This window comes from Scardinius erythrophthalmus (assembly GCF_964197995.2).
Source record: "Scardinius erythrophthalmus genome assembly, chromosome: 18".
Taxonomy (NCBI): domain Eukaryota; kingdom Metazoa; phylum Chordata; class Actinopteri; order Cypriniformes; family Leuciscidae; genus Scardinius; species Scardinius erythrophthalmus.
The window spans coordinates 9,796,373-9,823,456 of NC_138238.1; the positions used below are offsets into that span (position 1 = coordinate 9,796,373).

General features: G+C 36.2%; 2 protein-coding genes across 5 annotated transcripts in view; both read right to left on the minus strand.

Moving 5' to 3' along the window:
• nherf1a (NHERF family PDZ scaffold protein 1a) lies at window positions 1-22,960 on the minus strand. Its single transcript, XM_081392970.1, has 7 exons — window positions 22,839-22,960; window positions 21,143-21,832; window positions 11,340-11,510; window positions 7,802-7,955; window positions 5,745-5,788; window positions 1,851-1,967; window positions 1-1,765 (listed from the first exon to the last, which is right to left on the minus strand). Exons 2-7 carry the CDS (start codon window positions 21,596-21,598, stop codon window positions 1,610-1,612), a joined length of 1,098 nt encoding a protein of 365 aa, XP_081249096.1. The 5' UTR covers window positions 21,599-21,832; window positions 22,839-22,960; the 3' UTR covers window positions 1-1,609.
• Window positions 22,870-27,084, minus strand: part of narf (nuclear prelamin A recognition factor) — a 14,140-nt gene continuing 9,925 nt past the window's right edge. For 3 of the 4 annotated variants that reach the window (XM_081392963.1, XM_081392961.1, XM_081392962.1), the window contains exons 9-12: window positions 26,402-26,474; window positions 26,118-26,255; window positions 25,826-25,983; window positions 22,884-24,228 (exon numbers count right to left, since the gene is read on the minus strand). In XM_081392963.1, the coding sequence (XP_081249089.1) occupies window positions 23,978-24,228; window positions 25,826-25,983; window positions 26,118-26,255; window positions 26,402-26,474 (620 nt within the window). In that variant the 3' untranslated portion in view covers window positions 22,884-23,977. Of the gene's footprint in view, window positions 24,229-25,825; window positions 25,984-26,117; window positions 26,256-26,401; window positions 26,475-27,084 lie in introns of all 4 variants that reach the window. The other variant, XM_081392960.1, reaches the window with a different exon arrangement.

The following is a 27,084-nucleotide window of genomic DNA, read 5'->3' on the forward strand; positions in this document are numbered from 1 at the left end:
CATATTTGAAACACAATTTAATATTCTCTCATAATTTTTATCCATCTATTGAAAGGCCATTAAACCAAAAATTTCCAAGTTAAAAAAATTGAAGACAGCAGTTTCAGACCAGAAGTTGCTTCTGTACTAATAAAATGAGGAACAGTACTGCAATACTAGTTATGAAAGTAATACTAGCTATATACCATGCAACACTATTAAACAGTATATAAATACATTCATAACAGAATGTAGTCATTATTGGTCATTATTCAATCCAGCCTTTTAAGACAAAGTTGGTTCTGTACTCATAAAATAAGGAACCGTACTGTTTTTAACAGCAGGGTACTGCAATAGCTGTATACCATGCAACATTAATACATTCATTAGATTAAATCTTTGTTATTAAAAACAAAGTTTTGTTAAAACTGTTAGCAATAACAAAGATGCAAATTACAAACAACAGGAACAAATACAATATAAGAAGGATGCAAATTATTAAAACAGTGCTTTAATTTTTTTCAGGTACAGACTATTTAAGAGTAGAATTCAAGTAAGAACTACAGAAATTAAAGAATCAAATGTAAAAATAAAACACTGCATAGTCTTCACTGTATGAATTAAATATACATTTATCCTTATTAAAGCTACTAAAGTTATTCAGTCGAGTAATGAGTGATTTTTATTTATTAATTCTTTTATATAAATACAGTCATAACAGACCGGACATTTATAATAATGTTCATTATAAAATCTTGTTTTTGGTGTAGAACTTACATGACTTGTTCTTTAACAGTTATTTAAAGCAGGTACATTTCAATATTTTAATTAAAAATGTAAAAGTCATATGGAGTGAAGCGAGCATTTGCGGAGGAAATAAAATTACACCTCAGATTTTGTGCTTAAAACATCCATTACTCATTACCTACCATGTGCTGTTTAAAAAGCATAGTACATCCACTAAACAAGCACTTTAAATAAAACCTTTAATGAGAAGGTTTATCAGCCAACATTATCAACTAACATGTCAATCATTCAGTCAAACGGTATCATTTCAGTGGTTAATGGGTCCCATACCAAAAACAGCTCACATTTACAAAATTAAAAGGCTGTAGTTTCTACACTTCATTATGAATTGATCATAACCCCAAAATGAAAACTTGACGGATTGTTGCTGCTCTAAAAGTTACTTCCCATCTCTGTTAAGACTAGTCCTAAAGAAACTCATCAGATACTATACAGCGCTCTTGAAGGGCCATCAATACTGCATCAAAGCAAGAAAATATACCAATAGGTTTCAGATATCATTTAAGCTTTCTTCTTTAAAAAATAAAATTATATTCTAGACTGTACATTATACAGTAATGTTAAATCGTATATTTCGTCTTATATCAGTGATATAGAGGTAAATCAAGTCGACAAAAGTTTATCCGACATTAAAAATCAACAGATTCAGAAATCACACAGGCGAAATAACACTGGTTTAAAAACGTACATGTGAAAGGGTTTCTAATTGTGTGCAAGTGTATCGAAAGACCGAGAAAAGGAGCAGAGAGGCATGATGGGACGGACAATTATAGAGGGGGAGAGGAAGTAAAAAAACGGGTGAGAGGGGAGGCACAAAGGAGGCTCAGAGGTTGCTGAAGAGCTCGTTTCTTTTGCTCCATTCCATCTGCGGGGCTCTCTTGTTGGAGCGTTTCTTGTGAGCTAGTTCCTTGGCCTGTTGCAGAGACATGTTCAGAGATAGTCCTGCGCCATCACTTGAAGCCTTCTCTTTTGGTTTCTCCTGCAAACGTATCATTGTGAAAAATCATTCTAGACCTTGTGGTCTACATATACTCAAGAATGTGTGTGTGTGTGTGGACACAAACCTCTGGTGCTGAGCTGCTGGCTGGAGCTGCAGAAGTGGAGGTGTTGGAGGAAGTGCTAGAGGTCGACAGACTCATAGCTACTTTAGGCTTTTCCTCCTGGGTTGCTTTTCCATTCACCTGCAACAAAGGAAATAGAAGACATTGATATAAAAATTACATTAAAACACAATTAAAGGAATAATTCACCGTTCCAAACCTGTGTGCATTTCATTATTTTCTGCTGAACGCAAAAGAAGATATTTTGAACAAATCGTCTTGGTTCCTATTGACTTCCATTCCATTTTTGTGTCAATTGGAACCTAAACTGATAAGGTACCAATATTCTTCCAAATATCTTTGCCTTTGCCACAGAAGAAAGTTTGGAGCAACATGAGGGTGAGTAAATGATGACAGAATTCATTTTTTATTCATTTTTAATGCACTCTCTCACAAGTGCAGTACCAAAAACAAACCCCAAGATGGACCCTGAGCTTTGTTCAGTTCACAATCTGACTATGGGCCTGTCCCAATACCCACACTTGTGGCCACTTGAAAGTGTGTGCATGCCACAGGATGTCCAAGGCTATCCCAGGTCTGATAAATGTCAAAGCTTAAATCCACACTTAAATCTCTAATACAGCTTCAAAGCGGTATATGAAGCTAAGTGTGTTCAGGAACTTATGTACACAAGATGCCAAAGAAAACTACAGCATTAGTTAAAAATAATGATTAAAATTAATAAAATAAATGAATATTACATGTAAATGTGTAGTAAAACATTAAAGGGATAGTTCACTTTGAAATTAAATTTTGGTATGTTTTAGCTTACCTCAAGGGCATCCAAGATGTAGGTGTCTTTTTTTCCGCAGTAGTTTCAATTTTGATATTTTTAGGTCAAACCGTTCTTGTCTGTCAGTCATATAATGCAGGTCTATGGTCACTGTCTCAAAGAGCATGCACAGAGTCTAAATTAAACAATTCCCCATCGTCCAAATTAAACAATTCCCCATCGTAAGTACACGTTGATGGGCTAAGACACGAAACGAGCGATTTGTGTGAGAAAACGAACAGTATTTATATCGTTTATACCTCTTGTAACACAGCCACGTCCTCTCAGGGCGCGAGCGCATCCTGCTGTGTGACGTGTGCGCAGACTGGTGCATAGATATATACACTAGATGTCGCCTTGTCTACGGCAGTTCATTGGAACGAATGTCTTTAAGGCGACATCTAGTGTATATATCTATGCACCAGTCTGCGCACACGTCACACACCAGGATGCGCGCGCGCCCTCAGATCACTTGGACGTGGCTGTGTATAAGAGCTAAAAACGATATAATACTGTTCGTTTTCTCACACAAACCGCTCGTTTCGTGTCGGGAATTGTTTTAATTTAGACTCTGTGCATGCTCTTTGAGACAGTGACCATAGACCAGCATTATACGACTGACAGACAAGAACGGTTTGACCTAAAAATATCAAAATTGAAACTACTGTGGAAAAAAAGACACCTACATCTTGGATGCCCTTGAGGTAAGCTAAAACATACCAAAATTTAATTTCAAAGTGAACTATCCCTTTAAGTGTAGATGAGTGCATGTATTTTATAAAATAATTATTTTGTATGTATGTGTGGTCCATCAGGTAATCAAAAGTTCTACACACACTTGTGGTCTTTCACGCCAACTTGAACCAAACACAGGAAATACGTCATGTAAGTAGACAAGTGGTCAAGTCCACTCCAAACACCGCAAGTGTGGGTATTAGAACAGGCTCTGAGTTCAGTAGGAAAGTTTCATTACATCTGTAAGTGGGGTCAATTAAGAGATTAGCAACTGAAAAATGTTACAAAATAATAGATCCTCAATTCAGGTCTCCATACCATGGTTGCTATACCATCACAAACAACTCTGAACCTGATGTAATGCAAATGAAATAATTAATTTCAACAGAACATAGTCAGACTAACCTGAACAAAGATTTGAAATTCCTATAAATTTCAAGTTGTTTGTGATGGTTAAGAGATCAATTTTAACCACATTCTAACCAACAAAATATTTCAGAGCCAAGACATTGTAAAATTCAATGATCCGCTTCACTGGTTCCATTATTATTGGAATCTATAAATATTGTATTATAAATCAAGCAGGTTTCAGAAACTTTAAATCCAAAACATAGCCAGCATCAGTCAGTAAAGAATAAAACAAGTTTGAAAACAGCAAGAGTTTGTCGCACTAAATTTATTTTATTTGTTTGTTGTCAATATTCCATGATGCATAAAACAAATCTAGTTTTTTTTGGTATGTAACCTTACAAAATTTACAAAGAAGCAAGTTTTGAAGCACTACTGTTCAAAAGTTTGGGATATATATATTATTTTTGTAGCACTTTATTTTACACACTCAAGATAAGTAAACATACTTAGTTTACATACTTAGTTTAGTTTACTTAGCTTAGTTTACAATACATACTTACATAAATAAGTAAATACTGTACTTATTATAGTATTTACAATAACTGGGTAATAACTAGGTACTAACCCTGAACCTAAACCTAACCTTAACCCATGTAGTTACCTTATATTACCTAGTACTTTCTTAGGTACGTACACTATAGACATAAGTGCAATACTGTAAAATAAAGTGCAACCATGATATTTTATGTTTTTAAAAGAAGTCTCTTATAAATCACCAATTTTGCAATTATTTGATAAAAATACAAATATTGTGAAATTATTATATTGTTTTCTGTGTTAATATATTTAAAAAAATAAATAATGTATGTATTCTGTGATGGCAAAGCTGTTTTTTGAGAGAATGATTCAGAATGCTGGCTATGGCTGGGAATTTTTTTTTAAAAATGCTGGCGGGGAAAGAGTTTTGTGGAATCATTTTGTGGAAACCGAATAGAAGGTTCATTTGAAATATATACATGTCTCTACTGTCACTTTTGATCAATTTAAATCTTTGCTGAATAAAAGCATTCATTTATTTAAAAAGTACGCCTATGTCAAGTAGGTTTCAGCATCGGTGTTGCTTATCTGTCAGCAAAGACCAGCATGAAAGCAAGGATTTTGTTGCACTACATCAGAAAATTAAAATTAGCTTGTTTTGTTTATATGTTGAAAAAAAAAAAAAAAAAAACAGTCCTTGCAAATAAGCTTTTCTGGTATGTAACATTTCAAATATTTCATAGGAGAAAGTATGATGTAATTAAGGAATTTTACAAAAAAAAAAAAAAAAATCACTTAGTCGTCTTAACAGTCTCCTTGTCTCCTACTGACGTCAGAACAACTGATATAAACCACATGATGATCCACAAATCTCAAAAGTAATGATGGATTTACAAGACTCTCTGCTATCTACAGCTGTGCAAGAGCCAGACAAACATCAGAGGGTGAAAGAGTATCTGAGAAACGCCAGCGGTACCAGGCTTACAGCTTGATAAAGTTAAACGCTTCTGTGTTGTGTGAAGAAAAAGAGCAAAAACTCTCCCGCACACCCTTAAGATGTTTTATCTACCAGCAGATACCTGGACAAAGAGCTTCCATTAACTCGGAGGAAGTGGCGATTATCTGCTCCAGGTTATCATTCTCTCACAGCTAGTCTAATCTAGCAGTGGGAAAAGTGATAGAGGAGAGCTGGTAGAGAGAAACCAGGACACTGCATTAAAAGTGTCCTGAAATCTGGTTATCAGACACCACAGATTTACCCTCGTCCTAATACTGCCCGTCTAATCCCATCACTGACACTCAGACACTATTACACTTCATCAGCCAATAAATGTGATCGAGCAAGTTTAGCAAATGCAAATACCTGAAACGCGTCAGAAACGTAAAGGGTCACACGCATGTTTTCTTAAATCAAATGAAGATTGGTGGTCTTAATACATGTAATCTTTGAAACTCTTGCTCACCTGATCTACTGCATCATGACTGAGAACAGGCTCTGGGAGTGGACCTGAGAACAGAGAATGACACATTCATAAGGCCTCCTATAAAAACAAGCCTTTTAAAGCTTTAGAGATCAGATATTTGTCTCACAGTTAGTTCAAATGCAACTTGGGGGAAAAAGGTTATGAGATTCATGATTCCTTTAAGTCGACATGAAACGGAAGTTGCGATAGTCTTTTCTTGCCTATTGTGATGTACTGTATATCTGAATGAAACGGCTTTTGGAATGAGAATTATTTTTTTAGGGCGGGACTGGATTTTGTTCTCGGGAACCGATTGGCTCGTAGGAAGTTGGGCGTTGCTAACTAGTGGAGGCAGATCTGAATGCCAGTTTGCAGTTGTGGAGGGTTTTTAGTCCCACTGTCCGACGAGACATACGCATGTCATGAAGAGAACAGACACCGTTTTGAGAGGGAGATGAGGTTAACGTTTTTGATTCAAGAATAATGAAGGGCACAGATAAATCCTTTATAAACACTTAAAAAATAAGAATTGTCAATTTTGATTTTAACTAGTGCCTCATTTACACATGGCGGCATCATTTAAAAATAAATAAAACATAAATCATTAATTATAATGTGAGTGAGGGATTTTATTCATGTTATGAATATTCTTATATTTTGATTTGTTTTTGTCAAGCTACATATACAATACAATACTACATATACTTCTTAAAAAAGATTAAAATCTTACAGACCGTTTGAACGGTAGTTTATATATAAAAACATAGTTTCAATAACTAAATTATTTACTATAATACTTGCTATACTTTAATTTACTATACTATATATTAATTGTATTTACTCTGATGTAAGATTTTGCCATTGGCCCAAGAGTTATTTTTAAATTCACAGCACAATGGCTGGACAGTGAGTTTCCTTCTGGGAAAAAGAAACAGGAAGCAGGAAAAAAAAAGCCTTTTAAGAATTGGGAAACATTGCTATTGTGGTTGAAATAATAAAAGATGAATACAGATCGTGTGTGGGTGCAGCTGTTAACATCCTTTCAGTGAAAATGGGGAAAGTCCATCAGCCCACCTGCGAGCTCATTATAACTGTAACGATCACCAGCTAGAGCTGCCCTTGTGAGCCACCTGAGGGCAGTCCACATCAGACTATCATATTCAATCACTAACTACATTTCCCATACTCACTGCCCGGACTCATCATCACTTATCACTGATCACATTCACCTGTACCTCATTCACTGATTGCATTCACCTGTCTCATCATCCTGTTAGTCTGTCTATATATACCTTGTTTATTCATTCACTCACCGCGAAGTCTTGTTAAGTGTTACACTGCCATTCTGAGCGTTTCCCTAGTTGTCTTGTTTCTTGTTTTTGGATATCTTGCCCTGTTTCCTGGATTACTCTCTTGCCTCTGGTCCCTGCCTGTTTTGTTTGTTTGTTTGTTTCTTTGTTTTGGACTGCTTTCCTGTGTATGACCCTAGCCTGTATGTTGGATTACGCCTCTGGATTGCCCCACAAAATAAAGCTGCATTTGGATCTCCTACTTCGTGTCTCTGAGCAGTACGTGACAATAACATTGTAGGGCAAAATAATTTTCTCATAAATCATTCATTTTTTTGCTTACTATTGCACCTGTTGCTCAATCACCTTCATGTTATTCAACTTCATATCTTAGTGGGGTGGCTGGGCTGCCAACAGGAGTCGTTTGCCTGTCTGGCATATTTAGGGTGGGGGTGATTGACTTCCCCCATTTCTCATACTGTTGCCATGGCCCTGATCACCATGACGACATGTTGGCAGTGTGTTATTGACTTTGGCTAATTCTCTACAGACATCAGACAGTGTCACTGCAGGCCTCGAGTTGATGTTTAACCAGCAGTCTGTTACTATGTGAATGTGTGTGCAGACAATCATGTGAAACGTTTGACAAAGTGAACTAAGTTATTCTTGATCAGCAAAACCACACTAAAGGTCAAGGGTGAGATGGAAAGAAACCCACTTTGCACATGCAAAAACATGCCACAGCTGGTTAATTTGTTACGCTGGTACCTGTGAGATGTTTCTCGGTCGGGAGGACCTCACAGCTCATGAAGAAGGCGTCCGTCTCTGGATCCACCACCAGCAGTTTGGTCTCATCTCCTCCTGCTTTAATGGCCGCCACCACTTCTGAATGCTGCAACGTGTGCACTGGAACGCCATTCACCTGCAGAAGCAACCCAACATTATTTCATACGTTTTGAAATATGGAGAGACCCGTAAATGGTGATAAGGAAGAGAACATAACAGGAATGCAGGAAGTCTCCATTCATTCCGACATGTCTGGATATTTAAAATGAACAATATTTTTCCTGGAACATTAAAAGCACGTGGCTGAAGTGGACAGCACCTGCAGTTCTGTCGTGATCTTCAGGGGACATTTTATTGAAAGCCAAGTTTAAATAAATCAAAATAATAATAAATAAAATAAATAAATAAATAAAATAATAAATATGTGTGTATGTATATATATATATATATATATATATATATATATATATATATATATATATATATATATAATTATTTTGTATATATAAATACACACACATGCATGTATATATTTAAGAAATATTTGCATACATATACTGTATATATTTATATATAATTTATATTATATATAAATATAATTTTTTTATATATAAATTGCACATTTTTCTTAAATATGGAAAATATCGCGATTAATCTTTTGACAGCCCTAATATATATACACATACATACACACACACACATACATACATATAAATTATTGTGTTATTCACTTTTCAAATTTGTTGATAAGTAATTCCTTAGTCAATTTATCTTTTTGCTGTTAATGACATTTCATCATTTAAAAATATAAACTGCATCAAAATAAGTGCAAAATTAGTTATATTATTGTGTTATTTACTTTGTTAATTACACTTTGTTCGTTAGTAATTTCTTAGTCAATTTAATTTATTGCTTTAAGGTAACTTAATTTAATGCAACCTTAATTTTAATGTAATAACATTTAAATGTAAACATAAAATTAAACTACATTTAAATCAAATCCTTAGTTACATTAAAACTTAACTATTACATTTTTTTTATTATTATAATCATTTAACTTGTAAATAAAACTATTTTAATCTATTTACATTATTGTTTCTTTATTTGCACTATTCACATCAACACAGCTGGACTAACTTTGGCAATGCAAATGTGAGTTTTTGTCACTCTATACATACTATAATATAGTATATATCAGGAAGACTATACCAGAAGCAAATTACCTTTCTCTCACACTGTTTAATTGAAGTACTTATGGGTCAATAGAAAGACTAATCCCATGACCATGACTTGTTCTCAGAGAGGGGGCACCTGGGAAAAGACTGAAGTTCTGTTGGCCTATCTTATAATGCCAGAGGCTAAGGAATCTGCGTGGGAGATTCAGGGCAGGAGTGGGCTCTTAGGAATGCCGATCCCACTCTCCCGTTCTGCAGGCAATTAAAAAACAGCGGACAAACAACAGCCCCCTTATGTGTCCCTTAAACACAGCCCTTTTACACACACACACACACACACAACAGAACAGAGGAAGCAAAAAGGAGAATTCATCTCAGTGAGCGTGAGAGGCATACAGGCATAGCATGGCATGTTTTTATCGTCATGTTCAGGTAAAGCCACGTGACTCCACATGATGCCTGACATTTAAATGTCTCAGCTCTCCGGAATCTGAGATGAGACGCGGGAAATGAGAGCGAAACTAAGAACAGGGATCCTTAGAGTGTGAAAACACTCAGAGCTTTCAAGCACGGCCGCTGAATGAAGCCAGCGCTCAAAGAAAAGGGTTCAGTGGCATTCTGAAGGAAATTAGACAAGTCTTTAAACCGAAAAATATTCTCAGTCAGGCCAAAGAGGACCAGATTTGCAGTCAGGGTGAACAACTTTGCCAGTCTTTACACAGTGAATGGGCATGATTTCTTCAAATATGTGTAAAACTGTTAAAAACCACATGCCACAGACTGAGTAACAAGTTAGCCAAGATTAATTCACCATGACCCCGAGAACATTTACATATTCTGACATATTTTGTCATTTGGTTGGAAAAGACTGATGCATATGACAACATTAATAACTAGCTGCTAATCTGTTTTTCGGTTCTGTACACAATACACTATCTGAATTTTCCAGCAATGAATTCTGCTGTAGAACACAGTTCACATTAGTAAATAACCAAACTATATAGCCTACGAAATGAGATGAAAAACAAAAAGAAATAAGTATTTTATTTATATTTATTTGTCCGAATACTTTATCCACATTTACACTAGGTATTAACATTCTTTTTGTGCAATGTGTTTGAAATAGGTCAATGATAAATACAACATAAAAAAGGCCTTTTTCTCCCTTTCAGCCTTTCTTGAACTTTCTTTGGGGTCTTCGGGACCTCTATCTATCACATAGCTGTAATAAGTGGATTGAGGCTGGCCTGATATCAGCAGCGAGGGGGCAGGTGGCTTGATAACCATACGTGACTCTGACCTCTCCTCAGGTGTTCAGTAATCCCAGCACTCCCAGAGAGACAATAATTACACTGGCCACTCCTTCACTGATAGCTAATGAGATTAACGCTCTACAAACAGAGTCCAAACCGCTCAGGCATTTAACGTTAACACTCTGTGCAAGTATAAAATTATATGTGTAAAATAACGCTGTGGCTCTAAGATATAATCTTTGATTGTTCCAATGGCAGCTGTAAACTACATCATATGGTGGGAGAACATTGATTGAGATTATTATCGACGCCAATGCCAATATCCAGAAAGCAGGATGTCTGCTGGCTGATATAATGTCAATACACACATGACACAATTTAATGACAGAAACTGAGATGTACACAATTTCAGAAATTAACTGAACACTTATTTTATAATTTTTTTATGTGAAAAAAAAAAAAAATGAAAACAGAAAATGTTTACAATCCATTGACCAGGATTTCAAGATAATATATAATATACAGTATGTGTACCCTACCGTTCAAAAGTTGTGGGTCTGTAAGATTTTTTTTTGTTTTTGAAATAAGCCTCTTATGCTCATCAAGGTTGCATTTATTTGATAAAAAAACACTGGTAAAGAAGTAATACTGTAAAATATTATTACAATTTAAAATAATTGTTTTGTATTTTAATATATTTTACAATATAAATGTTGTCTATTCCGGTGATGGCAAAGCTGATTTTTCTGCATCCATTACTCCAGTCTTACTGTCTTTACTGTCCAGTCTGTTGAAAACAGTTGTGCTGCTTAATATTTTTGTTGAAACCATGATGATTTTTTTTCCAGGATTCTTTGATTTATTTGATTCTTAGATTATTTGATTTATTTTATAATTGTATTTATTTGAAATAAAAACATTTTGCAACATTAGAAATGTCTTTACTGTCACTTCAATTTAATGCATCTATCGGTGTTCGCGCGAGAGAGACGCTATCTGAACACAAAAGTTGTATTACCTGATTACTACACTTTCCTAAAGCACACACACACACAGTTGTTTAAATAGCTAATTAAATAAGGTGTATTATACCTGCACTATTTTATCTTGGGGCTGAAGTCCAGATTTCTCTGCTGGGGAGTCCTCATCCACCGCCCTGATGTACTGGCCAGGTTTTGACTTCTCTGTGTGCAGGTTAAAGCCATATCCGGTGGCACCCTTCTTCATGTGACAGAGACGTGGACGCAGCTCATTCTTTGAATCCTATAAATAGGAAACAAACAAGACAAGAAACTATGAAAAAAACGGATACTCTGCTATGTCACACAAAGACACAAAGCAAAGCGTATATAGAAAATATTTGATGATATCAGTTACATCACATATTACGTTTGTTGGCAATCATGATAAAATCATTTTTACATTCATCTTTCAAATGTAAACCATAGCTAAGAATGTTGTACAAAGCCGAAGTCAGCAACAATCTGATTCCCTCCACCGCAACCAACCACATTTCCAAAAACAATATGGTTCAAATCAATCAAACATTCACCACACACCAAAATACTTCATAAATGTGCATGAGAAAATCATTACGTGCAGAAGAACTTCCCGAAGCAAAGCCATCCACCCTAATCGATACACAATAACTGAACAAACAAGACACCTGTTTCCTGAAACATTCAAGCTTCCTAAAAATTCTGATCAAGACTTTCTAAATAAAACTACAGAAAATGAAATAATATACAAAGAGATTTTTTTTAAAAGAGAGAATAACTTTTACCATTTCAAAGCACAGTCAGTACGTCAACATCCCGAGGTGAAGCACTGAAAAGTAGAAGTAATGAAACTGACCAGTCATCTATGTACTTCCCTCTTTAGCAAACTAGTATGTGATATATGGCTGAAATTATACAAACAGATAAGACATTCAAACATCTACAATACATGCTGTTCACATGCACATATTGATCTACGGATGTAGAGCCAGCAAAGAATGAAAACAAATCTGGATTTTTTTAAAATAAAATATAAAATGCAAAATTGCAAATCATTATATAATACAGTTTAATGTTTCATCTTTCATCTTATGTACCCCTCCCCCAATAGTCCCATCAATACTGCTCAAGTACCCCTTCATAAACACTAATAATAATAATAATAATAATAATAAATACTGCTACCACTGTTGTCGTTATTGTTATCTTATAATTAATTATATAGTTATAGCTGATATAGACAAATTATTTTGTCTTATGCATCCCCACAGCCCCATAAATAATGCTGAAGTATAATAATAATTTAAATAAATTTAAATATGAATAATATATTTCTGTATAGAATACTAAATATGATACACAAAAACACTAATAATAATAATAATAATAGTTATTAATATTTGTATTATTTCTTTATAATACAATATGTATTTCATTTTAAAAATAATAAATGTGATACACTGATTCAAATCATGAGATTAAACATGATTATTAGTTATTTTAATCTTTACATTAACCTGTTTTATATGTAAAAAGCCAACTCAAAATCATTACTTCAGGTTTGGAATCACTGACGAAGACTTGGTACAAACCAATTCAGCACATAGGGAAAGTGTGTCCAAGGTGCTCACTCATGATACTCTAACACTGATAATACCAAAGGCAGCAGTACAAAGCTGCAGTGTACTTCCCGGGAGGGCTGCTCTTCTGGGAAACCGGATAGCAGAGCAGAGTGAAGGGGTTAGCAGCACTAGGGTCACTGAATGTGCTTGATACCATTATCAATACCTGTTCAAGCTCGGGGCTAACCACAGGTCACAGACAGTGCTGACAAAAGCAAAGGTATCCTCATGACTATCCCCAAAGAAAATGTGCCTGGAATGTAGCCACTAATGAAAGAAAGAACTCTTCTAACAGGTGACTATGCAAATGCAAGGCCTATCTGAGCTCTGATTAGCATAGGCTTAACCAGCAGAGGCCATATGTTACGCTAAGAGTTTAATCCCGCCTGCTGAACACAAGGCTGCGACTGAAGACTTCTGTTAATGGATGGTTTGTGGACGGTGTGTGGTGCAGTGGTTAGAGCACAGGGCTGGTAATCAGAGCCATGAGCTATTGCCAAATTGTCCCCTTGATCAAAGCACTTAACCCCAGGCTGCCCTAGAGTGATTGTCTCTGTAATACGTGTACTGTACTGTAAGTCACTTTGGATACAAGCGCCAGCTAAAAGAACACATTTACTTAACAACCTGTACAATTTGAGGTATTTGAGGCATGATGAGTTGGCTTTAAGCACTGACCAAACTGGCAAGAGACTAAGTTTAGATCTTATTTCATTCTGCAAAACTGCAACTTTCCTGCCAATGTTCTGTAGCCACATTCGACTGTTTCTGACAGAAAGATCACGATGTCCGGAGAGGACTGGACATGGACATATATATACAGTCAGGAATATTACACAAAGTATAAAAGTACACAAAGTACCCACCATCTGGGTGGGTCTTGTGACAGTATATGACAGTCACAATGTTTTTTTTTAAATGCCTGTGATATTACTCACACAAGTAGACATAGGATCACTTAACAAATACTAAAAGATACACCAACACCCTGTGATAAGATATACAAAGCTGTCTGATAAAGCCGTAGGTTGCTGTACTGTATTGGTTCTTCTTGTGACTTCATTACTAATTACATGCATGCAACCTCTGAAAACTCTTCTGCCCAAGGCAAATAATGAGTGGAATTGAGATGAGATGATATAATATAGCATGATAATGAAAATCATGCTTGCTGCAATGTAACTGAATGAAAAGCAAAAGATACGAAAGCACTGGGCGAGCTGATGGCTCTGGCACATCGCTGTTTGTCGAATGTGAGTAAGGGGAGAATTGTGGGAGTGTGAGAAAAGACTTGGGTGTGGACTGCTATCTTCGAAAAGGGTTTGGCAGGGGCCCACACATTAACAATGCAAAGATGACATCATCTGCTTTGATAAGATCCCTGGAACACTGCTCTGATTTTATGAAAGAAATCTTATCAAAACCATGAGAAAAGGATGAGGAATGAGCAAATGAGGAATATTATGCATGTGATTAATGATATCATGAGATAAATGACACAAAACCCGTCTGGGTCATATTTTACCTCAAAAAATATTTGCATAAAGAATCTTTTGCATTGTGACATTATTTTCATGAGAATTAAGTCCAATTATCATTATAGTAGAGCTTAGTAGTGTATAGTAATGCTTTAATATTTTAGTTTAATGTATGCTGACATAAAATAAATAAATATTACAATGTCCCAATTCTAAAACTCTTAATGACGTTATTGTCTTCATAGGCATAATATGATTTCTCATTTAGTTGTGTGTGTAGGTGGTAAAACGTGTCGTGGCCATGTTTTTTGTGATATTCACCCAATAGCTTGTTCATCACTTGTACATCTGGTACAGAATGGTTATTCCACAAATTTACAAACTACTGTTTATCTCACCCAAGTTTAGATTAGAAAAAAAACATTTGGGCACTTGGCAGGAGATACTTACTTATACACTTGATTTGGGCTTAATATAGATCTGTGTCTGACTACTCATATTAAGAGAGGATATAATTTGAGAGATCTTCTCTGTAACCAGTTTTCCAACTGAAGCAGAACATCCGCAACAAAAACTGAAATGACATGAGAGGAAATAAGCCTATTTTTAATATTTCATGAAGCATTAGAGCTTATTAGGAACTTCTAACTATAAACTAGCATTAAACCATGACATATCATGTTACAGTTTGTGATGAAAGCATGTGATCTCAAAAACATACTAACTCTGAGTTATTATGCATAAAGCTTCTTTTCTTTTCGGAAGTGTACAGTTCATTTATGTAAGATCATCTTTGAAAGAAAATCCCATTACAAGATAGTCTCCCTCTGGGCCTCCTTTTGCCTTTGGGTTATTCAATATAGGAAGCTGAAGTCAGCAGAGGAAATCATTCCCCCTGTCCACAGTAGATGTGGGGGAGAGTAATTTTAAAACTACAGTGTCTGACAAAGACCTTCATTCACTGCCAATCCTCCTGAGATGAAGACTGTCTGTGTGACATAACATGAACCTGTAGCACCTGCGTTCTTCAAAGTGACCATTGGCAAAGAGATCAGTCACTGATTACAGGGTTGAATTTAAAATATAGCCACAACTTATAGAATGATCTCTCATTGAATGCACTCTTGGAACATTCTGAAATTTAAGTCACTATGCATCACAACATGACCAGCATTACAGTATGCAAATTCATCATATTTCCCCAACCTTTTGTCATCACAATGGGGACAATCTCACACCACAAACGAACAGCATTCTGTTGACATTTACTCACCCTCAACATTTTTTGTCCACATAATGGACAATATAAAGTCAATAGGGTTTAAAATAGCACTAGGCCATGTGACTTAAGAAAAACAAAACTTTGAGACAATTTTCTTTTGTGTTCCACAGAGGAGAGAAAGGTTTGGAACAATATGAGAATGAGTAAATGATGACAGTATTTTATTTTTGGGAGCTGTTGCATTCCAGCAAGTAAACCTGTTTGTCACAGGCGGAGTGTGGAAAGGCCCTAACCCGACCTGTCGACCAGCTCACGGCAGGCCTCAGTAAATCCTCCACCAACCCTATAAAGATACTACAGTTCAATAATACAAAGGTTAATGACTTTATAGCTCACTTTAGTAACTCATAATCTTGTCCTAGGTTTTCTCATCTCTTGAAGGACGGGTAGGGTTGGTGAAACATGAACTGATGATTGAAAACAATAATTATCCCAAACCATAACTGAGGTTTTCCAAGTAAACAAGCTTTATTTAAACCCCTCCTATTACGTCATGTGGTATGCTGGCATATTGGTTAAGCAAAAGCAATTTAGGAGCATTTTTATAGTATGACATAAGATTGATTGCATGAATGTGAAGATGAGGTGCCATAAATATATTTACAGGCCGGAGGCTTTGGATCCAAGATGTGCAGGTGCAAAATTCAACAGACAATAATTAACCTATAGAGATTTGAAAACTGCCAACCGACAGCAAAAAGCATAGACAGGTACCAAGAGCAGTGAGGTGAGGACAGATATGATTGCTATAACTGCTCGTGTCATCTCAAAATGCAACAGACCACAGCAGGAAAACAGCGACCTTGTAACCAAGGAAGTGGTTTATTCAAATATGTGAACAACCCTCCCCATCTCACAGAGTTACGAATTCATTTTGACGCATTCAGTTTACTTTCAAAATGTTTAGTGGTAAACATCTTGAGAGTGTGTGTGGCTACCAAACACATCCCACGACGCTGTATTGTGTCTGCTGAAATGTATTGTTGTCAAAGCTGGTATTATTATTAGCTGGTCTTATGAATAAAATGTGAATAGTGCTTTAATGCAACTAGAGTGCTATGAGAGGTTCCCAAGGCATTGCTATGCAGGTGCTAAGGTATTTGGAAGGTTTCTTTAGTATTTTACTATGGTGCTTTAATTGCTACGTGGTTGCTGACCCAAGTAAAAAAGTCCATCCTATGATATTCCTATATCTATGGTTCTTCAGTGGTTTATTTAAACAGGAAGAGTAAAAGTTTATGAGATTTTCTGTCCATTCTTTTGACCACAAGGCAAAAAAAGAGATTGCTTAGAAAATTAATAAGACACCTAGTCTGTACACCATCTGTACAATTTGAGGAAACATCATTCCACAAATGGAAAATTACACATTGATTTTTAATAATAATTTTATAATACATTTTGTTCAAATCACTAACCTAAATATAATTTGTTTTTGTTTTTAAAGACAGAAAATTAGCTGGAAGACTATCAAGGCTAATAATAATAATAACAAGCCAACACTAGTTACAACCACCAGTCTTTTCAGACTGTTACAGTTACAAACATTACAGTTTCGAAAAATTAATTAGTAAAAACAATGTCAGTTTTAATATTGGTGAAGTTAGGAAGTAGGCCACTTCCATCTTTCCATCATCCATTTAAAAAATAATCTAACAACCTGCCTGATTAATAAATGAATCCCTGAATGAACAGCGTAGTTCCCTTACTGCAAAAACACAGAACTAAAACATCAATGGCAAGTACACAATGTACTGATTAATATATCAACATCATATGCAGATTGTTCCAAAGAAACACACCCTTTCTTTCCTCCCAAACACACCTGCATTTCTGAACAATTATGCAAAGGAATCGCTATCAGAGAATGATTCAGATGTTTGCAATGCAATGTCAGGAAATTTTCCAGACTCAGAAGTTGATCTAATCTTCCTAAATTATCTAATCTGCCTCTTTTCCAAAATGTATAATTAGACACAATGCAAGCAAGCTGTATGTGTGTAATCTGCTCTGAAAACTCATCTCAGTAAGTAAACAGCATCCCGCAGGGCACTGCCATCAAGAACAAAGCTTAGTCTGGGTTAAACTGACAGCCGATCCAGGGATGTTCCCTCCAGCGGCATTTTACTTCAGAATGATCACAGACAGGAAGGATGGGACGCAGGAGGGCGAGGGGAAAACGACACAACAGAAGGGCCATTCATGGTTGACTGAGGGCTTCAAATACACTTTGATAATTGCTGGAAAGAAATGTGATTACAATCCGTATTGTTCCAGAGACTCTAAATAACTGTTATTGAGCGGAGGACTTCTCAGGGTTATGATGATTAAAGTTATTTCTGGCTCATGCCACATAATCAGAAAAAGGACTGATAAACAAAGGCCTGTATAAAATTATGTAAAAGCATAACAAGCATCAAAACTGCACATTTGAAGTTTGCTTTTGCTGTGCCGGCACTTTCAAAAACTTAATTGGCATGCCTTCTATAGCAACACTAACTTATAACTAAGTAACTAATAACTAGATTTAGATTTTCTTTAGAAAATGTAAGTTGTGCTTGCCTGTGCAAAAACTCACTCACTGCCACGATGACATGATGTTGTAGGTGGTTGCCAAGGTATTGCTAATGGCTTTGCCACTTCCAAATGTCTATGATATTATCTAAATAATGCACATTATTTGAGCAATCATTCATATCCTTAGCACAAAGGACGCAGGACAAGTGACGCACCAACTTTTAATATCTAGAGGTTTGAATGAACCTCTAACCCCAAGTATCAGCAATAGTAATAGAGATCTTCAGTAACTTCTTCGAGCCTGAAGACACATCAGAATCTGTTATATAGGATAAAAGGATCTCAATCCTACTCTGTGGGCTCCTTTCTCTCTAATCTTATGCCTGCACCCAAACAAAGAGTAACTTTCCACAATAACCCCCTTCACCGCTCAAGGATCTCCAAGGCAAGGGATTGAGACTTTATTGGGGTCAGCTTACCCTGCTGGCTTTTGTCCTCAACCCGAACAATTACAACACAAGAAAACCATGAAATATATTTGGCACAATGTTTTATTTACCGTCTAACTGATAGAGCTCCATTGAAACTTACTAAAAAAGGAGAAATCACTGAAATAGCTCTAATGACTTTACAGTAGTTGTTTGTTTACAATGCTCAATGAATAGAAACTAAATTAATAGGGATGATAGGATATCCTCTTAAAGGGATACTCCACCCAAAAATATGGCGACCAGGCGTCTCGTTTTTTACGGAACAGTTCCGTATTTTAGCGCTATTTTAGTGACTCAGCTTGTTATGAAAAAATCATGTTTTGTCCCATATTTCATCTATCTTGGAGTGACAGAGCGAGTAGTAATCTCCTGTCATGCGAGAAAAGCCTAATCAAAGGTAGCCAATACTGACAGAGTCCAATCCAATCACAATTCCCTATCGATTAACAGTTAGAGAAGGTAGGATCTGGCCTCAGTGTCAGTGATAGAGAGCGTGTAGGAGATCAATTCGTATGTGAAGACTCTGTACTACTAGTTATAGCACCCAAAAACATAAATGAACATCAGAAGGTATGTGTAAAGAAACAGTACAACTGTATCATGTATCATGTAATCACTTAATCAGTGTTTCAATTGCGAGAAGACATCAATAAAGCAGCTTGTAAACAATGTCACGTGAAACATTACATTTACTTCAAGAAAGACATTCAGTGTCCATGAACTCGTTAGTTAGCAAGAGAAAACTCAATTTCTTTTATACGGTAGTGGCCAAAAGAGATGTCCGGAGAGGATATTTCTCAGTATTTGCTTTTAATGACCCTACAAGATCAAAATATATTGTGAAGAAGAAAACACACAATACCCAATAAGTTTTGCACAAGGCATGCGTAAAAAAAATGGTATGACACAATTTGTTGTTTCAAATTTCATTTGTGCATTATTACAAATGTAACAATTGAGCATTAGTTTTACACTCCAAGCACAACTATATGCTTACAAAATCCTTAATAAAATGTTTGAATAAAGGGGCGAAGATGTCCATTTTCCTAGGCTGGACATCACTTTTGGCCACTACTCTAGCTAAATATTGTAATGTGTATATGTGTGCGCTATGAGGGTGAGGGTGCCTGTACGTCCCCTATTCCACTCTGAGAACTCTGGTCACCCTACCCCCCAAAAAAAAATTTCTGTCATCATTTACTTACCCACATGTTGTTCCTAAAACCTAAAAGAAGACATTTGAGAAATGTCTCAGTGTTCTTTTGTCCATAAAATGGAAGTCAAGGGGTTCCAAAGTTGTTTGATTTTTAAGTTTTTCAAATTATCTTCTTTTATGTTCCACAAAAGAAAGTCATACAGGTTTGGAACAACATGAGGGGAGTAAATGATGACAGAAATGTCATTTTTGGGTGGGGTATCCCTTTAAACGCAGGATAAAATTTGCGTCCCATGAAAGAGAATAAAATGTTGCCCACTGAATGGACTTCAGATTAACATCAGAGGAATGAAGATAAAGCTTTTTATATTCTTATTGCACAATTGGTGCAAATCACTTGCAGACCTTGTACTGTTACATAAATACGTTGTATCACTTTAGAGCTATGCAAATTACCTATATACTCTACATGATTATGTAATCTTAAAATTTCAACAGTGGTAAATTATCAGAGAGCCCAGTTATGAGACTAAATATGATGCATATCTGATCCATGAGAAGATTTTGGCCACACTGTCCACTCCTTCCTGCTATAATTATTATATCAGTTATAATTTATTAACAATCCAGCCTAAAAAACAACATTGTACTGCTCAATTACTATGCATGATTATAGCTATGAGTGTTAAGTAATCAGGCCTTTAGCAGCTTAAGTGTTGGAATTTGGTTGATTCAGCTAATGACATTTATCTTTCTTAAAAAGCTGGAAAACATGTCTGATTTGGCATCATGTCTGACAGGTCAGACTGAAAGGAATGTGAAAACCAGATAGACCTGTGACTTAACACATTGAATATCTGATTTAAAACATGTAAATGTCCTCCAACATTTCAGAAGCACATCCACAATAGAAAGTTTAATGCATTTGATAGCAAACTAGCTTTTATCTGGACGGCAAGTCCTCTTACGCTCTGCTGGGGATATGATATTAGTAGGACACTTTGTACAGTACAATCATTTTGATTGTTTAAGTAAAAATAAATAGCCAGAGACAAAAAAAAGTATAACTAAAATGATGAAACTTGTAGATTTAAACAAGGATATTGCAATAAAAGTATTTTAGTGTTGTTTTACTTAATAGTAAAACACCACTTGAGATATTTAATTAATCAAAATATGTGGTGAAAAAAAAATAGGCCAATAAATATTTTTACTAATATGAATACAAATTTACGAATATGAAGATACTAGGGCATCTGTCAAACTTGACGCACGTGCTCAGAGGAGTTACATATTTTCCAAAATAACCCTTTTACGTGATGGAAATTTGCTCACGATACATTTAACTCACCTTGGAGCTCACGCTCAGTCTATCCATGCGTATGTCCCCGTTTGTCTCCGGGACGGGGGTGGATTCCCTTGGTGTCCCGTTCTTCACATCATCTTCATGGTCCGAGCCAGCACTGCTCGGTATCGGTATCCCATCAGCCACATACTCTCTCCGACACTTCAAATTGTGCTTCTGCAGCAGTGCTGCTGTCTCTGGATCCAGCACGATGAGCTCCAGTTTGTCCGTGATGCCTCGAATGTGAGCCACCACCTGTTGATGCTTCTCGTCCTCCACATTCTCCCCGTTCACGAACGCCAGTTTGTCTCCGGCCAACAGACCCGCGGCGAAGGCAGGAGAGTCGGGCTCCACATGTCGGATGAACTGACCTGGTTTGTTCTTTTCGCCGTGAAGATGAAAACCGTAGCCGCTGTCCCCTTTTTCTAAGACGCACAACTTTGGCCTGAGGTCGCTGGACATTTTGAAACTATAAGACTTACAAAAACAAAAACTTACAGTCCGGCTAAACTGAAAGTAGGGTTAGGCAGCCACGAAAAATAGATACGTGTTGAGAAAAACTCTCCGCGCCGCCCACTCCGCGTCTTCCCTGTGTTGCAACACTGTAAGTCAAATCGCAGTTTTCTTTGAAGTGTAGCCAGTCAGCGCTTCACGGGCCCGCCTCTGTCTATAACTCTCGCTGATTGGAACTTTCACCTGTCAATCACAAGAACGTCATTGCGCGAGTTCTGTAGATTAGTTTAAAAGGGACTATGGGCAAATACCATTTGCAAGCAAAATTAGATGGAAAACGGATCTCTTTAATTTTATTGCAGAATTTTTTTTATTAAATGTAGTATTGATAGGCAAGTGAAGTGGCACCTTTTTATCATTTCAATTTTGTTTGCATAATTTCAAACCAGTTAAACTTTGTAAAATATTTGTTATTATAGTTATTATTACACCTGAATTCTGTTCCAGTGTTGTCACGTGAAATATGGACACTTATGATAAACAACATTTTTTGTGATATGTTCAAAAAGTTTTTACAAATTAGTTCTGTGATTAATTCAGGAATGTAACAGGACATGGAAAATAGTTGGAATTTCATGGCATGCTTCTGCCTTTCAGTGCAGGATAAATGGTAACATTTTGCCATATATTCCCCCCCTAATACACCTCTGTTATATGTAAACTGTCAAACAAAGTAATTCAGATAAAGTAATGTTTTTACAACCCTTTGATTTCTTCCATCATAGAATATGCAATAAAAAAGATAAAGACTATCTGATTCCCTTTCACGGGTTATCTGCCTGTCGACATGGTTGAGGCAAGCTATGAGAATCACACCCTAAATATTGTTACTGTTTAATCACAAATGTGATTCACTCTTTTAAATATCAAGCTTAAATACACTAAAAGTTGAAAGAAAATCTCTCTAGCATGTGCCTTTTAAATTCTTGTGTGAACAGCAAGAGACTCAATAATAAAAGTCAATACTACCAATATGCTGCAGTGTTTTGCTTCACATGTCTGAATTTACTATACTGGTTAATGGCTCAAAATTGGTCAAGCAAGGAAGGAAGGTTTGTGCAACAAGGCAAGATTACACCATATAAGAGATTTGATTAATCCTCAATGTTTATCTACTCTACCAAATTAAATTTGCTTTAGTATCATACTAGTCCTCATGTCAGTTACACCAAGAAGAAAATCACCTTACCATTCAAACTGCATCCTGTATCGCAATGACTGAAGTGTGGCACATAAAGTGGCAAGTATTTTAGTTTTTTTTTACAACACAGAACATATTGTGACAGAACTCACAGTTGTAACAACTCCTCTCAAACAGGATATTGCAGGATACATACTGGGCATACAGTGAGAACTAGAGGTGATTAGAGACCGCATCTGTCAATTCTGCCCTCTACTGCCACTTTACAAACCTGCACCAAAAGGAAAAGCAGTAATCTCACCACATTCTGTACCACTTAATACAGAAAGATTTGTGTTCAGGTACTGTAAATGGGAGACATTTACATACACAAAAATCCACAATTAGTTATAACCAGGCCCAGATGGAATCTGAGGACAAATCAAATAGATGCATTTGTGCTGTAGTACTATTTTTGGTAGCTGAAAGCATAATCAAAAGGGTCAAAATTTAATGAACAAATAAGCGAGGATCACAGGACATGTAGGACTTCCCAATTTAGCAGAAATCTACAGATGTGGATTATGTGCGCGCCTGGATCTAACAAGTAATTTCTTAATGCATTTAAGCAAAATTTCATGATCACTGCCAGGTTTGCTAAAATTAGTGCATGCGTGTTTATGGCAATCACAGTAATGAAGCTTTAACTGGTTGTTTTTCTTTAATTAATTCATAGCACCAATATGTATTAGTTTGCCATTTCTACAGCTGGATCTCAGTGATGGCCATACACAAACCTCCTTCAATCTTTTCTTCAGTGCATATGAACAGAGTCCAGTAATCTGTTTTGATAAAATTCAGTTTTTTGTTTGTTTTTTGCCTTGTGTTATTCCTTTTAATAACACTTTTATACATCTGTGACTGCTGGTTTCCCAACCATGCATGACATAATTTAGGTGCAATCCGAGTAAATGTTCTAGAAAACAAGTAAACGAATGCAAATCTACTCATTAGTAAAGCAGAGTCCGATTCACTGCATAGAACAAGAAGCCTTTTTGGTCCTTTGTTCAACTTTTTTTTTTTTTTTTTACTGCAGAAACAGTGCAGTTCCGTCTGAGCCCAAGATAGCATCAAACAGTCAGTCTTGATTGGTGCATCTAAAGCAGAGCTTGGTTCCAGGTATGTGGGAACGCAATGATGACTTCCAATCACCATTGAATGTCAGGATTTACTATTTGAGAGGGTGGCTGCGTGTGGTTCTTGTACTGAGTGTGGAGGCATTGCTGTGCACATGGGGAGTCGTGGCCATCCAGCCAATCCTGGTAGAGGCGCTGAACCTCTGGGTTTGTTTCAGGCAGACGGACAGGTAAGCTGCTGTAATGCTCTTCCATTTGCTGGACCAAAGGTCGGTCAGGTCGACCTCCCTCTCCCTCAGCTTGTCCTCGCCCACTTAAACAGCCTGAAAGTCAAAGAGAAGGAGAGATAAAGGAAAGAAACAGTACTTTTACATTCAAAGATAAAATGTTTATCAATGTACAAATAATTCATAATACTAATATGTTTTTAATAACTATTATTGTTGTTATACATGTAATATACATTTTTTATTTAATATCACATAAGTATTTAATAATATATCTGTTATTTCATGATGGCTTGTGAGGAATGTTGCTCACAAAAAGTAATATTAAGCCACTAAAATAGTACAAAACAAGAAAAATGACATTTATTATTTTAAGATGACATTTATTATATTCCCAGGTTTTTTATGACCAAGCAAACCCTGTAATATAGATGTGAGACTAGTCGACTAAAGGGTTTTGCTGCTCTTTGTCAACATCAGAAATAATTTTTTTAAAATTCATTGTTTTGCTTTATATTTTGTGCACTTTATAACTTTGTTACATTTTAAAAATACATTATTTTGAAAAGTATACATTAGGAGCAGAAAACAACATTTCATTTGATCTCAGACCTTGCATGCTTTCATTTTCTCCATGTCACACAGAGAAATGTCCACTCGGAAGATGAGCAAAGTGAGCAAGTAGTTTGACTTGCACAAAAATGTTAGGTTTTCTACTATGTTAAACGTAACAGTTAGGCTTGTTTTTTACCAGTTATGAGAGATTATGGTGATTTAAAGGGGAAACAATTAGAATGAAACTTGACAACAACAGATCTTATAGCAATATTCTAACTAACAGTATACCCTTGTTGACGGTACAAATCAAGCTTTTCTTACGATTTTGCACATTTTCAAACCCGGATGTACAAGCGGATGCCAGGCAACAATACCTTGACGTGCTAATTTATGTTGGCTAATTTTTGTTTGAGTAATTCTGTTTATAATAGGCTATTTAATTAGAATCAACAGGCAGTACAGGATTATTAAGTACAGTGTATTTTAATATGTCAATATTGGCTAACATTGATTAAGTGAACCTCAAGTTTAATGTACACACATCATAATGCAAGGCAAGCACATTGTATATATATGACCTTTTTGACTGATTCATAGATTAAGTAGGCTATTTCAAATAGATAATCATATACAGACTTTTTTGACTATGCTCTGGGGGGTTGTTAGATTAATCGTGTACAAAATATAAGTTTGAACGTTAATGAAATTAGTTGCGGCAAACATCCCGAGTGATAATAATTTGACATGTTATGCGTTATCTGTGTTATGTATGCATCTATGGTGGAAACAAATTTCCTCTCGAAGACAAATAAAACTAACTATCTATCTGTCTATCTGTCTGTCTGTCTGTCTGTCTGTCTGTCTGTCTGTCTGTCTGTCTGTCTGTCTGTCTGTCTGTCTGTCTGTCTGTCTGTCTGTCTTTCTATCTATCTATCTATCTATCTATCTATCTATCTGTCTGTCTATCTATCTATCTATCTATCTATCTATCTGTCTGTCTGTCTGTCTGTCTGTCTATCTATCTATAATGTCTTCAAGCTTATTTTATTAATGACAGCACCTATTGAGTTGGGTAATAGCAAAATAAAATTCATGTAATATTTGTAATATGTTTGTTTTGAAAAATATTTCATACCTCCAGGGCAGGAAAGCACCTCTACTAGCTGGTAGGGCACTTTGCCTTTCCTCATTCTGTGCACTAAAGTCTGAATGTTCCGGAAGCCATAGACTGCAGCGAACTGCAGGAGAGTCTCTCCATCACGCTCCAGCGCCACCTCCTGGAAGTCTCGATTCCTATCAGGAATAAGGCAGGTGTTTACACAGATGGCAATGTAAGGATTATCAGTTGGCGGTTGGCATAATTTCTAAATAATTATAAAATATAGATTATCCACCACATATCAAAAACGGACTGGTCTATCTCTCACCTGAGTGTCTTGTACACAATCTCTTGGACGTCTAGGCCAAACAGCTCTTTGGCTGCATGTTTGAAAATGTGCTCCAGGAAGCCTTCAGATCCACGACCTTCATGCCTGGTCACACCTGAGTCACTTGTCTCACCAAATCTAAAAAACACCACCACATTTTTGGATTATATATATATATATATATATTTTTTTTTTCAGCAGCTACCTGGACTGTTATTGCCTTTGCTTTAATAGGTTAAATGTCAAGAATTATGTGATTGTTTAATGCTGCTAATTTCACTTACACATGATCCAAAGGAGCAGAGTCCACTTCCTCTACAGTAACTTTGCTTTGTTCCATCAAATGAAGAATCTCTCCTAAACCAAAACAGTCAATTAGAGTCATTTCAAAAGTACAAAGATCACAAAAACAACCTCCACTGAAACCTGCTTCTATACGAGTGGTTCTCAACGGGGGCGGTACCGACCCCCAGGGGGCGTTCAGAGAACAACGGGGGGGGGCGTTGGAAGCAAGATTTTTGAAAGGGGGGCGTTCAGGTGTTAATGGGCGTTCACGAGTTCAAATATATAACGCAAATTTTTGTTCATTTACTTTTATTAATTTTAAGCATTTAGTAATTTAGTTGTAATAAACACTTTAAGTGGGCTATTTAAAAAGTGTTAGGACTATGTATTTGTTAAATTATTTTGTAAAACTTATGCGCAGAGTGTGATATCATATTGTGCGTGTGAAAGAATACGTCAGCAGCGCTAAAAAAAAACCACCACAAAAACATTCGTCCGCAGCAGCTCTACTCCTGACCGCAGTGTTGTAGGCACTAGGCAGGTTTTTTGTGTTCATCTCTATTGCATTACGATTGAAATCAGCATAAATAATGTCAAAAATATGATGTGCAGTCAAGTTCGGGTGTGTGTATATGCTTTGTTTTGCCGAGTTTTGACAAGTTGTATTTTGACGACTTGATAT

What these genes read in the sequence shown, in the direction of transcription:
- nherf1a (XM_081392970.1), bottom strand. Translation starts at nt 21,598, where the DNA reads ATGTCCAGCGACCTCAGGCCAAAGTTGTGCGTCTTAGAAAAAGGGGAC. An exon ending in CCCAAGATAAAATAGTGCAG is followed by an intron (nt 7,956 to 11,339) that starts GTATAATACACC and finishes TTGCTTCTGCAG; the next exon opens with GTGAATGGCGTTCCAGTGCA. An exon ending in CCAGCAGCTCAGCACCAGAG is followed by an intron (nt 1,766 to 1,850) that starts GTTTGTGTCCAC and finishes ATACGTTTGCAG; the next exon opens with GAGAAACCAAAAGAGAAGGC.